This window comes from Cavia porcellus, unplaced genomic scaffold (genome assembly GCF_034190915.1).
Source record: "Cavia porcellus strain 051 isolate PalLab524CR breed Dunkin Hartley unplaced genomic scaffold, mCavPor4.1 scaffold_22, whole genome shotgun sequence".
Lineage (NCBI taxonomy): Eukaryota > Metazoa > Chordata > Mammalia > Rodentia > Caviidae > Cavia > Cavia porcellus.
In genome coordinates, this window is record NW_026947505.1 from 6,429,020 (window position 1) to 6,445,182 (window position 16,163).

General features: G+C 39.5%; 1 protein-coding gene across 2 annotated transcripts in view; it reads left to right on the forward strand.

The window, feature by feature from the left end:
• Heca (hdc homolog, cell cycle regulator) overlaps nt 1-16,163 on the forward strand; it is a 42,619-nt gene that overhangs the window by 17,069 nt on the left and 9,387 nt on the right. For both annotated transcript variants that reach the window (XM_063233382.1, XM_063233381.1), the window contains exon 2: nt 11,893-12,933. In XM_063233382.1, coding sequence (XP_063089452.1) covers nt 11,893-12,933 — 1,041 coding nt within the window. The remainder of the gene's footprint in view (nt 1-11,892; nt 12,934-16,163) is intronic.

The window sequence follows — 16,163 nt, forward strand, 5'->3', positions numbered from 1 at the left end:
TTCCAGTTTATTGTAAGCACTGTAACTTGTATAAATTTAAACAGAATTTGAATCACAGTAACTTCATGACAATTATCTATTTAAAAAGTTAGAAATTTTCCTTTTTTTTTGTTTCAATTTAGTTTTCTAAGAATTCTGTTTTTCACTAAGAATTTAAGCAAGGTATTGTCTTGCTTGAAAATCTTTTATTGTTCATCCTATCATTTTTCTGTAGCAAAATACGCATACACTTGTGCATATATACAACTTTATATTAAGAAGGATTTCCAGAATTATAGAATAAGGACCTATAGAAATCTGCCCTTTCATAAAACAGTGAGAACACTGGTAGAAATTATCAAAATCAACTTTTCTTTTATTTTTTTTATTCTTTTTTTTTTTGTCTTTTTTTTCGTTTTTATCGGTACCAGGGATCGAACTCATGACTGCCTGCTTGCAAGGAAGGCGCTTATGCCGCTGAGCTAAATCCCCAGCCCCCAAAATCAACTTTTCTAAAGTCTGGAAGTTAACCAAAATCTTGTGTGGTACTTCCAAGAGAGTTTATCAAAAGAAATAGCTGAATCACAGCAAGAAAAGCAAATGTTGTAGTGTTTTGACATGTGTTATTTCTACTCCCTCTTCCTACTTCCAAAGTAGCTGTCAAAATTAGCAGCAGCCTTATAGTTAGGGAGAGTGAAGAATAATCTTAAGTTTCTCCCACAATATTAGGGCCAGAGAACCATCACTGTTGTCGAGAAGCTCCTTGATAAAACCTCATTTGTAGGACCTGTCTGATTGACCTGAATCAGATACCATCCACTGGTGGAAAGCCCAGTTCCTAGGGTGTCTTTGAAAACAATTAGCAACAGTTGTTTGGCATTGCAGCTACTTGTAGGCAGTAATAGTAATTAGGGCAATCAAAAAGTAGTCCAAGAAACTTAAAAGAAGAAATCTTGGGAATGAAATGTTTTCAGAGGCCGTGTAATTTTTGATACTTTCTTGTTGCTAAGGAAAGAGCAGTGAGCATGTCTGAGGAAGACCCTAGGAAGCCTTAGTTGTTAGCTGGCCTTGAATTGTATATGCAAGTAAGAAGATAAAGGTTAAAACAGTCGTAAGCTGCCCCAGCCTCTCAAAAGATATGCCTCAAAATACATAAATAGCTTTCTGCAGTGTTGGATCTTATTCAATCAAGTCATTTAAGGAGGTCTTTCTCCAGATATTAGCTCACCACTGAGGTAACTGAGCAGAACCTCACTAACTGCCCAGCACAAAACACATAGACTTTTTAAAAGAATTAGTTTAGAAAGTCACTAATGTTAGTAATAACAACAAATCAAATCTTGGGAGAAAAGGGAATCTGATTTTCAGTTCCTACCTTACATTAAAACAGACTATACTGTGCAGTTAGTGTTTGTGTTCTAGAACAGGATCCTTATTAAATGATAGCTTAAGCTGTACATTTGTCCAGATGTTTACTACTATCCTCTAAATTTTGAAAGTTCTTTCCTTACACATTTATAACAAGCCTGCTAAGAAAACTGAATTATGCAGACTGCTTTGAGATATTTCCTGTATGGTTTATCTTTATAATTGGAGTTTTAAAGCATATTAGAAATACATATATTATACTTTCTGCACTGGTCTTTATTTTTAGTGACCTATAGTCAAGTACCCAGATTATCCTGTGTTTGACATTGTTTTGCTTGGTGCTGGGGATCAAACTTTATGGCCTTAAGTATGTGTTCTATCACTGAAGTACTCTTTCAGCCTCTCAACTTCTTTATTATAATTAGATAATTTTATGTGTCAGACTGATAAATCTATGTAGCAGCACATGCTGATTTTTTAAAAAAAATTCTGGCCTCAAATCCATAGTATTTGCCAGTGAGTTTTACTGCATTCATGATCCTGATGATTGAAGAAACTTCGTGTTGTCATGTACTCTATTGTTTCTTCATTCCTTGTAGAAGCAGAAAAGGGTAAACTAGAAATGCTGATGTCATCACATTTATATAGTGTTATCATATTTATTATTTCCAACTACTCATTTGTGTATTTTTCTATTTCCTGTATTACTCATCTGAATCATGTATCCTTGCAAAGAAGAGGATATCCCTTCAACTTACACTAAGGCCAAGCAGCATCCCTCTCTAACTGACTTTGGAAAGTGAATGCCAGTAACTGTGACATCCACTAAGTCCAAACTTTAATGCATACTTGGCAGAACTGATTTGAAAGTTAAGAAATGGTTAACAGATTGCTGTTTTTATTATTTATATCCTCCTTGTTTCAAAATTAATTTAAACTGCCTTTTAGAAGAGAAGGTAATATATGATAAATGAGAATATCAATATTAGGGTTAGTACTGTTAAGAAAAATGATGCATGTCCTGACTACAAGAAGTAGGTCGCAAATTTAGTTTTCAGGTTCTAGCACAGGGAAGAGGTAAACAGGAGCAGTGATATGCCAATCAAAAGCAGCACAAAAACCAGTTGCTTAATCATTTAAAAGGATTTGTATAACACTAAGAAATGCCCATGACAATGTTCTTTTGTAAGTAAAACAAATTTATTAGGCTCGCTGTCATCTTTGAAAGCAGTCTTTCCAGAGCATGAAACAATGTGATGTAAGTAACCAACTTTCAGCCACTCCTGACTTAACTGAGGAGTAGATTTTGTCTTGTCCTGGAATCCCACACCCAGGGTCATAGTATATGAGTTAGTGAAGTAGCTGAGGTGGAGGCCTGGCTGCTTGGAGGTTGCATGCTGCGTGTAGAGGCATTCCCATTGACACCCCATAGGAATTCCAAGCCCTGGTATGCGTTAAGATGACACACTACAAGCCAAACTTCCCCCAAAGAGCTCTGATCCAGAGGAGTGTGTGAACATCATATTATCTATGAAATGTTTCTTTATAGGTGTTTCTCAGTTGACTGAAAGAAACAGAATGGCAGTGAGTTTTGAATGGCTTATATTCTCTGCCAGGTGGCTAGGCTGTGGCTGACCCAGGTTGCCCATTAATCATGTAGACATATGCTTTATCTGTTGTACTGCCTAGGGAAGTGGTATTATCTTTCGTCTTTTAGCTGTAGTTACTGGAATTCTAGCCCTGCTATGACTTTTGACCTCCAGATACCATTTTAGAGTTCATTGAGAGAGAAGTAGGTACAACATTTGGGAATGTTGTGTTGTGACATATGTGGTAAATGAGAATTGCACATAAACTATGATTAAGAAATTTTGATTTTGCCCATTTCAAATATTTTTGCTGACAAAGGAGAGCATTTCAAATACTTTGAAATATACATGCATGCATGTGCATATATATGAAATCTGGTTCCTAGCTTGCACTGTTGTAGTTTTCTCCCTACAACTCCTAGATGTACCATCCTTTCAGAGCAAATGCCTGCAGAATGTGTAGATGCTGGGGTGCTGTGTAGTTTTCAGTGATCTAGTACTTTCAAACTCTAAATCTTCAAGCCAGAGATGGTAGCCTGTGATTCCATTACATGCAAATGTAACTATAATGACATAAATAATACTAATAAAACCTCACATTATGTACAAAGATTCACTGAACATATTCCCCCAAATTATGCATTAAGACATCTCATAGAAAACTGGTAGGTCAACTGAATTACGAAAGTACTTGGTTACCTAGTAGCTCTGCTTTTTTTTTTTTCAGTTGTTTTATTAGTACATTTTTGCAGTACATAGTTTATCATGGATAATTAGTACATTTATATAATGTATCATCATTCTTTTTATTTTTCCTTTCCTTCACCTTTCTCTCTCCCTCCATCTCTAGATCCCCTTTACATTTGTAAATGATCTGTTGTAAATGTCCCTGTTTCCTTTGTGTATTTGTTAATTTGCTCTGTAAGTTACTTATATTTGGGGTTTCTCATATACAGGAAGCCATATGATATTTAAGCTGTGTATCTGATTTATTTCATTTAACATTATATTCTTAGGGTGATCCATTTTCCAACAGCAATTCAAGTGTATCTTTTATGGCAGAATAGTACTGTATTATATATAAACACCATGTTTTCTTCATCCATTCATTTGTTGGTGGACATTTAGGCCATTTCCAGAATTTAGCCGTTATGAATTGTGCTGCTATAAACATGGGTATGCAGATATCACTATAATAGGATGCCTTTAACTCTTTCTGGGAGATACCTACAAGGGAAATAAGAGAAATTGGGTTGAATGGAACACGTTTTCTTATAGACAGAAATACCTACTAACCCATGGTAGTATTGTATGAGCTCTTGTTGGAAAAAGAATCTTCAAGGATTTTGGCATTTATGTTATTTTTTGACATAACTGAAAATGGTTACTATAGCTTTTAAAATGCTGTTCAAGTGAGCTAATACTAGTGCTGAAAAATGTCCTCAAATCAACAAGTTTAGAACAGAAATTAGATGAGATGAAAGATATTATGACATGCCACATTGTTAATTTATGAGATAAAACTGAGAAGTACTACAAATAATGTCAGTGCAGTTAAAAAACACAAATACAAGTACAAATACAACATAACCCACAAATACAACATAATATCTGCATATTTATGTGTTCTGAGCATACTTTCCTTGAACTCCACCCTCAGACCATGGGATGATTAGTCAAATTCTGTCAGTTCTTCAGGACTACATCTCATGAATAAAATTCCTGCTATCCAGGCTTGAAAAAGACAGCTTAGGCTGGGAAAGACATACAGCAAGCTCTATTTACTTCTTGTCACTGAGGAAACCCTTTTCACAAGGTAGCAGAAGAAAAATGTGAAAGTTATTTTTTTTTTGTACTTTAAAACTAGTAAGTAAATTGTATGTTACATACTATATTGCTTTTTTGTTGTTGTGGGAAAAGTTCTATTGCTTGCCCTTTATAAGTTTAAAATACACTTGAGAAGTCATGATTGAGAAAGAATAAGTTGGAAGAATGTATGAGAGAGATAGGCCTTTGATGGCTGTGGAAAGGGAGATGTAATAGGCTGCTTTCTCAGCCCAGAGGCAAGTGTGTCTGGGCCTTGGGCATATGGGAGGGATTTGAGAGGAGCAGAGGCCCAAGTGAGAGGAGGATTGTGGCTGTATGTGGTGTAAGGAAGAGGATGAAAAGGGGTTACCATGCACTGTCTGAAGTGCTGTACTCCTGGAGAAGGAAGTGGGTCGCCTCGTCAGTGAGTCTTGCTTTGAATGGATTCAGGTGTTGTAAGGTGATGTGGCTTTTGGTAATAATTGCATATAGTTTAGTGCTCAAGTGCATTCTCTGTTTGAACTACCTTAATCGCTCCTTTTTTCCTCATGACACTTCCTTGAGGCACTTCCTTGAGGCGGGCACTGTTACTTTCACCATTGTACAGGTAAGACAGCAGAGGCACAGGGAGATTAAAGGTCTTGCTGAAGGCCCAAAGACTAAAATGTTGCAGAGCTGAGAGCTACATTCTGGCAGGCTGGCTCCAGAGTCTGTAGCTTCATGCCCTATAATCTGAAGCTAGAAACTGCAGTGCTTTGTCAGGAACTTTAAGCTAAATTAAGGGGGCTACTATACTTCAAAATCTGTGTAAGAGCAGTTGCTACACGGGAAACATCAGCAGTGTAGTAAATAGTCATTCAGAAACCCTAAAGTTCACTTTTGTTACCTGGGTGCAGAAGACAGGAAGCACAGCTGAGTAAGTTTGAGGAAGTGAGGGTGACAGATGGCCTGCTCTGAATGTCAAAGACTGATTTTTTGCCAGGCCTGACAGCTATGTTCCATGTTCCAGGGCTCACCCCTTTTCTCCATCTTTATCCTTTAGCAGTTGAGTCACTCTAGAGTACTACATCTGATTGGGTCATTCTCACCTTCAACAGAGCATTTAGTAAACACCTACTACAATTTCACAGTCACCAGTTTACAAGGATGATTAAGGCAAGTTCTTACCTTATGCTTTGCCTAGAAAGCCTTATATGATGTCAGAATATCCTCCTGATTCATTCACCTTCAAGTTCACACCTGCACCTTTTGTGTGGTATGTCCAAAATATTAGAAATACTATGAAATACATTGGCGCAGTTATACCCAGGTATAAAGTTACAATAGAGTGAGTATAGAACAGTAGATTTATGGAAGTTTTTTGCTTATGTGGAATATGCTTTCGTATACCACATACATTTGAGCAGAGTAGGTGAAGTGTTCTTTGTTTTATTTTTTTGTTTTTGTAACAGTACTAAAGATTGACCACAGGGCTATGTGCATGTTAGGCAAGTGCTGTACCACTGAACTAAGTGCCAGACCTAGGTCAAGCATTTTTATATTCACTTTATAGATAAGGAAACTGCTCAGTATGAAACAGCAAGTCACCAGTGGAAATGGCACATCCATCCATCCTCAGTCTCTATTTCCTATTGCCTTGTTAGAGTGGACAGGGTCAGGGGGAGATGAGAGGTGAGAGCACTGTCAGGAGTCCCAGGCTGTTCCCAAGGCTCGTAGTCTTACTGTTCCTAATCATCCTATTCCTGAATTACCTGCCTCCCCTGTAGACCCACCCTTAGGCTGGAGCTGTTACAGAGTGAGGTATCTGGTAGATGTATGACTCTATTACACAAGCTCTTGACTTCACATCAGCCACAAGGCCACATCAAAGTGGCTGATGTGTAAACAAGCAGGCCTGGCAAGTTGGTGTGGGGGCCTGAATTAGCTAGCTTGTCATCATTATCCTGAAATACCCGAGGCAGGCAACTTACGGAGAAAAGACATTTATTTAACTCATAGTTTGGAGGTTCAGGAACACAAGGCTCAAGTCAGGTCAGTTCAGTTCTGAGAGAGCCCACTTAGCTGCAGCACAGTGGAGATGACGACTGGAAGAAACATGTTGGGAGCAAGTAGCCACATTGTCAGCCAGGTTATTGCTGTTACATTTTAGAGACGTTTCTTTCATGACCATTCATGTGAAGGATTGAGGAAAAAGCAGTAGAGCAACTCGGGCCTGCCTGAAGCTTTTGTGACTAGTACTGTATTCCTTTTCCAAGTCCTTCCCCTTGGAAAGATCCCACCTCTTCAAGCTTCCATACCGTCTTCCATGGTCACTCTGGGATCCACGCCTCCAACAGAAGGACTTTCAGAGGGTACCCAGCTGTGTCCAAACCACAGTGGGACAGTTCAGTTTAAAGGTTTGGAGGGAAGTGAGCGGGTGAGATGGCCATGATAATTACAGACGGTGTCAGTGGGACAGGGGATGTGGGCTTCACTATTGGACCTCTTCTGTGTTCCAGGCAGGTACTTCTGTTAGAGCTCTTAGCATAATTTGCCAGATCTTTCCAGCCTGCAAGATCTGACATGTAGGAAATGCTCAATATTAATTAAATGACACATTTGATTTTTAAAAAGATATAAATAGGATTTTTCCTCCTTAGTCTACCTATATTTTTAAAAGAAATGTCAAGTGAGTTTTAGGATTCACTTTTTGAATATAGTAAATGTAAAGGTATGATTAGGCCATCCTTTAATTTGATTTTGTTAGTCTGGGGTTAATATATTTTGGTTATTGTCATTACATTTCAGAGATATTCCCTTCAAGGCTATTTCTCTAAAGGATTGACAATAAAAGTAAGTGAACTGTTTAATTGATTAACATTCTAAGTGACATCAAAAGTCAGCCCTGGTGACTGCAATTAATTTGCTCAGTTTCAGTCTACTCTTCACTTCTATTCAGTGTACTTCAGTGCACACAGATTTGTGTTAGGATTACACTGCCTGATGTGTAAAAGACCTGGGCTTGATAGTGCCAGCAGCACAAAGATAAGTAAGAGGCATCTTTTCCTAAGGTGTCACCTGGCAGAGACCATGATGAGAGACCTCAGATTCACGTCATCATTGCTGAGGACCCAGGTTGCCGGGGGAAGAGAGTCCTGATGTACAGGTGAACCTCTCAGCAGTCAGTGGAAGGTGCAGAGGCTTGCTGGTGCCAGGTTTTGTTCTATGCACTATGTGTATTTGGTTTTTTTCCCCATTCCTTTAACCATGTAAAATTTTGTCACCTGTGTTTTATAAGAAGGAAACTGACATGAAAAGAAGTAACTTACCCGAGAGCACACAGCTCATAAATGGTGCCAGTACTGGTAACAGAGACAGTTTGGTTGCAAAATTAATACTGTAAATTCTGTTCTGAGGAAAAAATTTAGGTGAATGAATTGAGGATTGTGACCTTGTGGAAGTACATGGGAAAGCCACAGTGATCAGATACATAGAGGTACACAAGTTGGTTTAGATCTATTTTGCTGAAACCTTGGAAGGAGACAGTTGTAATGCATAGTAGTTATACTTAATATTTACAAGGTCCTACACCTGTGCTGATGCATTTTGTGGGCTACTGTATTGGTTATTCAATGGACAATGATGAAATTGTGGAGGTTTTTAAGTAGAAGAATAGCATTGTTCCCTGTCCTTTATCCTCAAGCTGTCTAGACTTTTGAAATTCATTGCCCAGCTGTTGAATATACTGAGCCCTCAGTCTTTGCTGTCCTCTATCCCCATCTATACTTTGTTTTCTCTTTTTAACTTGATTTTGGGTCCATACTATCCCCCTGACCTGTCCTCCAGTGTGCCAGCTGTCACTGCCCTCATTGAGATGGGCGGTACCTGGGTCACTGCTCATTCTGGTAAGGACTTTTTGGGCTTATCTTAGCCAGCAGTTCTCAGTGATGGGTGATTTTACCACTCAAGGGATAGTTGGCAATGTCTGGAAACATTTCAGATGTTACAGTTGAGGGAGCAGTGCTACTGGCAGCTGTGGTGGAGGGTAGAAATGTCATTAAACAACTTTTTTTATATATATTTTTTTTTTTTTGTCTTTTTCCTTTTTATCGGTACCGGGGATTGAACTCACGACTGCTTGCTTGCAAGACAGGCGTTTATGCCGCTGAGCTAAACCTCCAGCCCGTCATTAAACATCTTTAAAGTACACACAATGGCTCCTCAAGGAATTATCCAGCCCAACTTGTCAGTAATACAGAGATTGAGAAACACTGATCTTGCTTGGCATTTTGAGACATTGTGTAAACTTCCATCCTGACTGCCTTGACATAATTCCCTTTTGACTGGACTTCCAGTGAATTTTCAGTTTCTACCCTACCATTCTCTGTGGAAGACTTTTCTCCTCTAGCCTTAGTGTCAGGCCTTGAAGCGTCCCTGGATTATGTTCCTGGTCTCGTTTCTGCCCATTCCTCACATTCGTGTTGGACATCTCATGAGTCCCAGGGATTTAACCTTTATTGCTGGCTGTGATTCCCATCTGTATTCTCAGCTTGAACTCTCCTGGGTTCCAGACATGTTCATGTCTTTCTCCACTTCAGTGGTATACAGGCTCTTTCAGTTCAGCAGTTCCAAAACAGGGCAGCCAAATAGCATCTGCTGTCCAGATCCTCCCCTCCCCTTTCTGTCCTTCATAGTCTCATGTGCAGAGAGGTGCCTGACAGTGCTGCCTGAGCTCAGGCACTCTCCTTCCTTCCTGAGCCCTCTCTTTCTAGTTTGTCTGCCTCCAGGATTGTGTTCTAAAACAGAACCCTGAGCCTTTACACAGATATTGTCTAATACCCTGTGCCTAGCACCTGCGATCTTTGTCATCAAGCTCAGTGGCTCCCAGATGGGAGTAGTATTGCCCTATATTGGAGCATTTTGAAAAAGTTACAGATTTTGGGGTTCTCTATGGAAGGAAGAGTAGCTGGGTGTTATACATAGCAAGTACTCAGGGAAAGTTAGTGAGGCTAACTTCCTGTAGTAACACTGAGCAGTGCCCCTGCACAAAGAAGCATCCAAATGTCAATATATAGTGTACTTGTCAAAGTGTGGTAGTTTTAGCTTCTGCCTAGAGCTTAGAAGAGAGATAGTGAGCACTGCTCCTGGAAAGTACTTATTTTGGGAAGGTAGGAGACTACAGAGAAACTGGCAGAATAGCACAGAAATTCAGTGGGGGTTTAAGAGAAGTGACAACTTTGTATTGAAAGTTGCAGAACTACAAAAGAGATGAATCAAGGAAGCCTGTGGGTTGCTTTGCTCTGAATGGTGCCTGCCCTTCTCATCACCAGGCCCCAGCCTTTCTGCCTCAGTATTGGCAGCTGCTGTGAACTCTGGTCTCCTTTGGCATGCCTGAAACCTTCTCTGCTCTGTTCTAGCACTGTCAGACTCTCAGTTTCCCGTTTGGAACCCATATTTGGTCAGTTTTGCCATTTCTGCTTTCAATTTCTGTCCACTTTATTGCATAGTTTCTCTTACAAATAAAAATGTTCCAAGTTGGGCTATAAAGAATCAGCTGATGACAAGAACAATGGCGACAATAGCATTAGCAAAAATTACCTGCCAGGTAGTATTCTAAACTCTCTATAAGCATTTTTTATTTAAGGTAGTGCCTACAGTTGCACCCATTTGTAATTGAGAAGCTGAAAATTAAAGTGTTACCAATGTACTTTTACTCAGCTGGTATTTTATAGAACTGGGATTTACGCCTGCTTTCTCTACCCCCTTAATTTTAAAAATATATTTTAATTTTAAAGCAGTTTTAGATTCTTACAGCAAGATTGAAATAAGTTTCCATACATAACAGGTATACCTCTCCCACCATCAGTCTTGTCTGAAGAATGGTCCGTGTGTTACAATCAGTGAACCTACACTGACATACATTGTCACTCACTCACATGATTAATTTAGGGTTCATTCTTGGTGGAGTACATTCTGTGGGTTTTGACAAATGTGTAATGATAGGTCTCTGCCATTATAGTGTCATACAGAATAGCTTCACGGCCCTAAAAATCCTCTGTTTGCTTCCTGTTTATCCCTTCTTCCCCTGATTACTATCGATTTTATTTTTTCAGTTCTGGATGTGAACCCAAGACATCTGCATTGAGGTACATATGCAGGACTGTCTCCCTGAGCTACATTCCCAGTCCTTTTAAAATTTTGAGACAAAGTCTTGATAGTTACCCTAGTGGGACTTAAACTTGCCATTTTTTTGCCTCAGCTTTCCTTATGTAGGGATTACGGGTGTGTACCACTCTGCCTGGGATTGCTGTGACTGCTTCTGTACTGTTTCCCTCACATATCTTTTGGAAATTTTAAAAAACAAGTTATCAGCTCAGGTTGTCATTGTCATTGAGTCAGTTGTCATTGAGAAGTTACTGGAGTACTATGAAGTTCAGTCTCCGTATATGATGTTTGCTTCTTAAGAAATGGAGTCTTCTTTGTGCTATCATGTTTTCATGTTTTCGGTTTTTTTTTTAACCTACCTGGCTGTTTGGACCTTGTGTGTAGGGTAGGACATACTTACAGCAATATAGAAATATCTTTTCACTTTTTATCTGAGAAGTTTCAGCAAACTGATTTTTCCCCTTTACAACTTGGCAGTGGAATTCTGTGTAGACCAGTGATAAGACCAGACAGCCGTATCATTGGGTATGAAACCATTGGATACAAGAGAATTGGTGATGAGGCTGGTCTGTTTTGTAGTCTCCGTGTGGTGTTTAGGACAGTTAAAGCCTGTGATAAAGGAGGGCCCATTTGGAGATGCCAGAACCAGCTTGGTTACATAGCTTCATACTGTTTCTCATTTCCCTGGATTGATTCATTTTTAAAGAAATCTTGGCACTATCATTACACCCACATCTTAGGAATATCTTATGCCACACTGTAGTGGGTACTGATGCACAGTTGTACTGTGAAAAATTTTTACATTTTGAAGCTTCTAAGTTTGTTTTTTGGCAGATAATGGAGACCAGCAAATAACTGCCTCTGGGACAGCATCCTATCAGAAGAAAATGGCAGATGTTTTGAGTTCTGTGTGGTGTTTATTGCAGTGAGGGCATACCTCTGGAGAGAATGTGTAACACTCTCTGCACACTCAGTCTGTCTCTCTCTCTCTCTGTTCCCCTCCCAGAAGCACCTTGTGCCACGCCTCTGATCTGCAGCTTTGGCAGGCCGGTGGACCTGGAGAAGGACGACTGCCAGAAGGTGGTGTGCAACAACGAGCACTGCCCCTGCAGCACCTGGATGCACCTGCAGTGCTTCTACGAGTGGGAGAGCAGCATCCTGGCGCAGTTCAACTGTATCGGCCGGGCCCGCAGCTGGAATGAGAAGCAGTGCCGCCAGAACATGTGGACCAAGAAGGGCTATGACTTGGCCTTCCGCTTCTGCTCCTGCCGCTGTGGGCAGGGCCACTTAAAGAAGGACACAGACTGGTACCAGGTGAAGCGGATGCAGGATGAGAAAAAAAAGAAGTCTGGGTTGGAGAAGAACACAGGGAGGCCCCCTGGGGAGGTTGCAGAGGAGACCAAAAAATGCAGGCCCCTGAACAAGCCCCAGAAAAGCCTGAATCACGACCTGCCCCGACGGCATTCCATGGACCGGCAGAATTCCCAGGAGAAGGCGGTCAGCGCCCCCGCCTATGGTGGCCGCTCCCCTTGTGGTTCCCCTGGCCAGTCCCCACCCACTGGCTACTCCATCCTCTCTCCTGCCCACTTCAGTGGTCCCCGCTCCTCTAGATACCTTGGGGAATTTTTAAAGAATGCCATCCATCTTGAGCCTCACAAAAAGGCCATGACCGGGGGCCACGTGTTCAGAAATGCCCACTTTGATTACAGTGCTGCTGGATTATCTGTTCACAGGGGGGGGCACTTCGACACCCCTGTACAGTTCCTGCGGCGGCTGGACCTCTCTGAGCTCCTCACTCACATCCCCAGGCATAAGCTGAACACTTTCCATGTGCGAATGGAAGATGATGCCCACATGGGCCAGGGCGAGGATCTGCGGAAGTTCATTCTTGCAGCTCTCAGTGCCAGCCACAGAAATGTTGTAAACTGTGCTCTGTGCCACCGGGCACTTCCTGTCTTTGAACAGTTCCCACTGGTGGATGGAACTTTGTTCTTAAGTCCCTCAAGACATGATGAGATTGAATATGATGTTCCTTGTCACCTTCAAGGTATAGGTGTTGACTCACCTTGCCTACTTTTGGTTTGTTAAAACCCAAAAAGCAAATGGGGAATTACTCTGTTTGGGTGTAATTTAGACTGACACTGTATTTTTGTTTTAATCAGGTATTAGGTAACATGAATATTTTCAGTCTTTCCCATTGAGGTAGGAGTGATTTTTATTGTGATGGCACTATACCAGTACAGTTGGCCCAGTGGGTAATTTTATGTTTTTTTTCTGTTCTAATTTGAAAAGTAGTTGGGAGGAAGTTTAGGAAAATAAATTGCATAATTCTTACTGAAAAATAGTTATTTTTGAATCCTGTTTTGATGTGCCCAACAAGTTACGTATTTCTTTGATCCTTGTAAACATAATAGGATAATTGGGAGACAGAAAGGGCCAGTATATTTTCAGATTTGTTGAATTAATTTTGAAAATATGAAAGATGAGAAAAATGGAGGATTATTGGACTCTCAGACATTTCCTTGGTCATGGTCATGAGGGAAGTGTGTAAGCTTTTCTGGGTGATGTAAAAGAATTTGGACACATTTCAGCCAGAAGCTGAATGATAGGGGTGGTTTTTACAAGTGTGAAATCTGTTATTATAAAACTACTGAACTTCTTAAAGTTGATATGCATGATGTACAACATGTTCATAACTTTAAAAGTATGCTTAAAAAGCCTGCTTTATCTCCACTTGACTTTGTAGTCCCCAGAGATACTTAGTCCCCAGAGAGAGTTTAAATTTTAATGAGTCACATTTTTAATGTTATAATTTTAAATTCTGTTTCTTCATTTTCCAATTTTAGATACGTCTTAACTGACCTTTAAGGCGGTGACTATTCCCCTTCTTTCAGAATAGTATACAGTTACTACAGTTGGTTGTATCCATGTTTTTGCTGTTGTATGTAAATATTTGTTTTGAGCTAAGATGTGTAATCACCTGTATTTTCATTAATTTCTTTGTGTTTTCATTTGCGTATTTTTTGTTTGTCTGCTTTTTGTGTTTGGTAGTATCAGATTGAGTCCAGGGCCTCATGCATGCTGGGCGGGTTCTCTATCACTGAGTTACATCACCAACTCTGCTTAAGTTTTTTGTTTAAGTTGCCCAGGTGGGACTCAAGCTTGTAATCCTTGTGCCTCAGCCCCTCGTGTTTTTTCTTTAAAAAACAAAACAAAACTAAACCTTGACTAGTTGCCGTCATTCTCCAGCAACCTGGCTACAAGCCATAAAAGCCTTTTCACATACCAGACAGGATGCTTGAAGTTTTTCTTCTGAAGATGCCCTCATGTGGCCTGTTACTCCCCTGCTCCTGTCCGTCCCCGTCTACTTAGGACCTGCTGTACTCTAGCTGTCCCTCTAGGAAAGCCTTCATTTCTTTCCTGTGTTTTTTACATTTTGTTTCCTAGATCTCATATATTTTTATTGCTGTTGGTTTTTTCTCTTAGTTTGTCAGGGGACATTCCCAGGAGTTTTGTGGGTGCCAAGATTTTGAAAATCTGAGAATGTTTTGGTTGTGTCTTCTCACTTGGTTATATACCAGGTATCCCAAAATTCTATCACAGTGGTTTGTCTTGGTTAGCCCCTTCCATTAATTGTGCTTTGAACTTTCTTGGCCCATTATTCTGTAAACTTAAGGTCTTCAATTTGGAGGAATTTATTGTATTTTTATTACAAACTGTGAAAAACTGGCTCTCCTATTAATTAGATATCGGACTTATTTTGATCCTTGTTTTGGTGGGACAGGACATCCTTTCTTACATATATGTGTGTGTGTATATTTTTTTTTGGCTCTGTCGTACACTTCTTTATTCTGCTTTCTGAAAGATTTCGTTGACTTTCTATCATCATTCTTGAATTTCCACAGGCTCTTTTTTTTTTTGTCTTTTTCTTTTTTTATTGGTCCTGGGATCAAGCTCACGACTGCCTGCTTGCAAGGCAGGCGCTTATGCCACTGAGCTAAATCTCCAGCCCCTCCAAGGGCTCTTTTTAAAAATATATTTTATTAGTGTCTATAAATTTTACAAAATACTGTTTCAGTGTGATATTTCCATACATGTGTACATATTTTGATCATATCCATTCCTTCTATTACCTTCCATTATACTTCCCTTCTCTTATTAAATATAGATCTCCCTTCTACTCCCATGTCATTTTTTTTAGATTTTGCATATTAGGGAAAACGTGGAATATTTTTCTTTCTTAGTCTAGTTTATTTCACTTAATACGATCACCAGTTCTGTTTTCCTGCAAGTGACATTATTTCATTCTTTATGATGGAATAATACATCATTGTGTATATATACCACATTTTATTTATCCATTCTTTTGTTATGGCTAGTTCCATGTCTTGATTTTTGTGAATTATGCTGTAGTAAACATGATTATATAGACATTCCTGTAATGTGCTGACTTCAGTTTCTTCAGGTATATGTCAAGGAGTAGTATAGGCTGGGTCACATGGTAATTCTATTTTTAAATATGTTAAGGGGCCTTTGTATTGATTTCTAGAGTGGCTGTGCTAATTTATATTACCACCACAACTACAAGCATTGTAGAAGGGTTCCTTTTTCTCTCTTTCCCATCACTTATTCATTCATTCATACTTTTTTTGGTATTTTTGGTGTTAGCCATTCTGATTGGTAGGAGGAATCTCATTGAAGTTTTGATTTGCATTTCTCTCATAACTAAAGATGTTGAACATTTTTTAATATGCATTTGGCCATTTGTGCTTCTTTTGGGAAATGTCTTACTGATTTGGTTGTCTTATTATTTTAGGTTTTTTTTTTTTTAGTTATTTATATGTTAATCCTCTGTCAAGGAAGCAACTGGTAGTAGCATCCTGTTTGTATTTAATGAATGCAATTTCTTGCTATCTGTCTGAGCAAGAAAAGAGACTGAGTCAAAGTCTCATTCATTTTGCAAGTTTTGCCTAATCCCTCATATTTTTAAGGCCTTTATTATAAAGTAGAACGTCCAAGAACATAAATGCAGTGATGGTGTAAGTACTTCTGCCAGTTCTGTGGTTGATTGGTCAAGATGGCTCCACATACACATGTAACATTGATGGACTGGTAGTCTCGGGGATTCAGCTGGAATGTCTCATGGTGTTCCTTGTCTTTCATTTTCCAATAGCCTAGTTTGGACTTCTTACAATTTTTAATCAGCACATAATAGTTGTACGTTTAGAGGGTGCAGTATGATTCTTGATATGTATATGTTGTGTAATGCTCAACAGA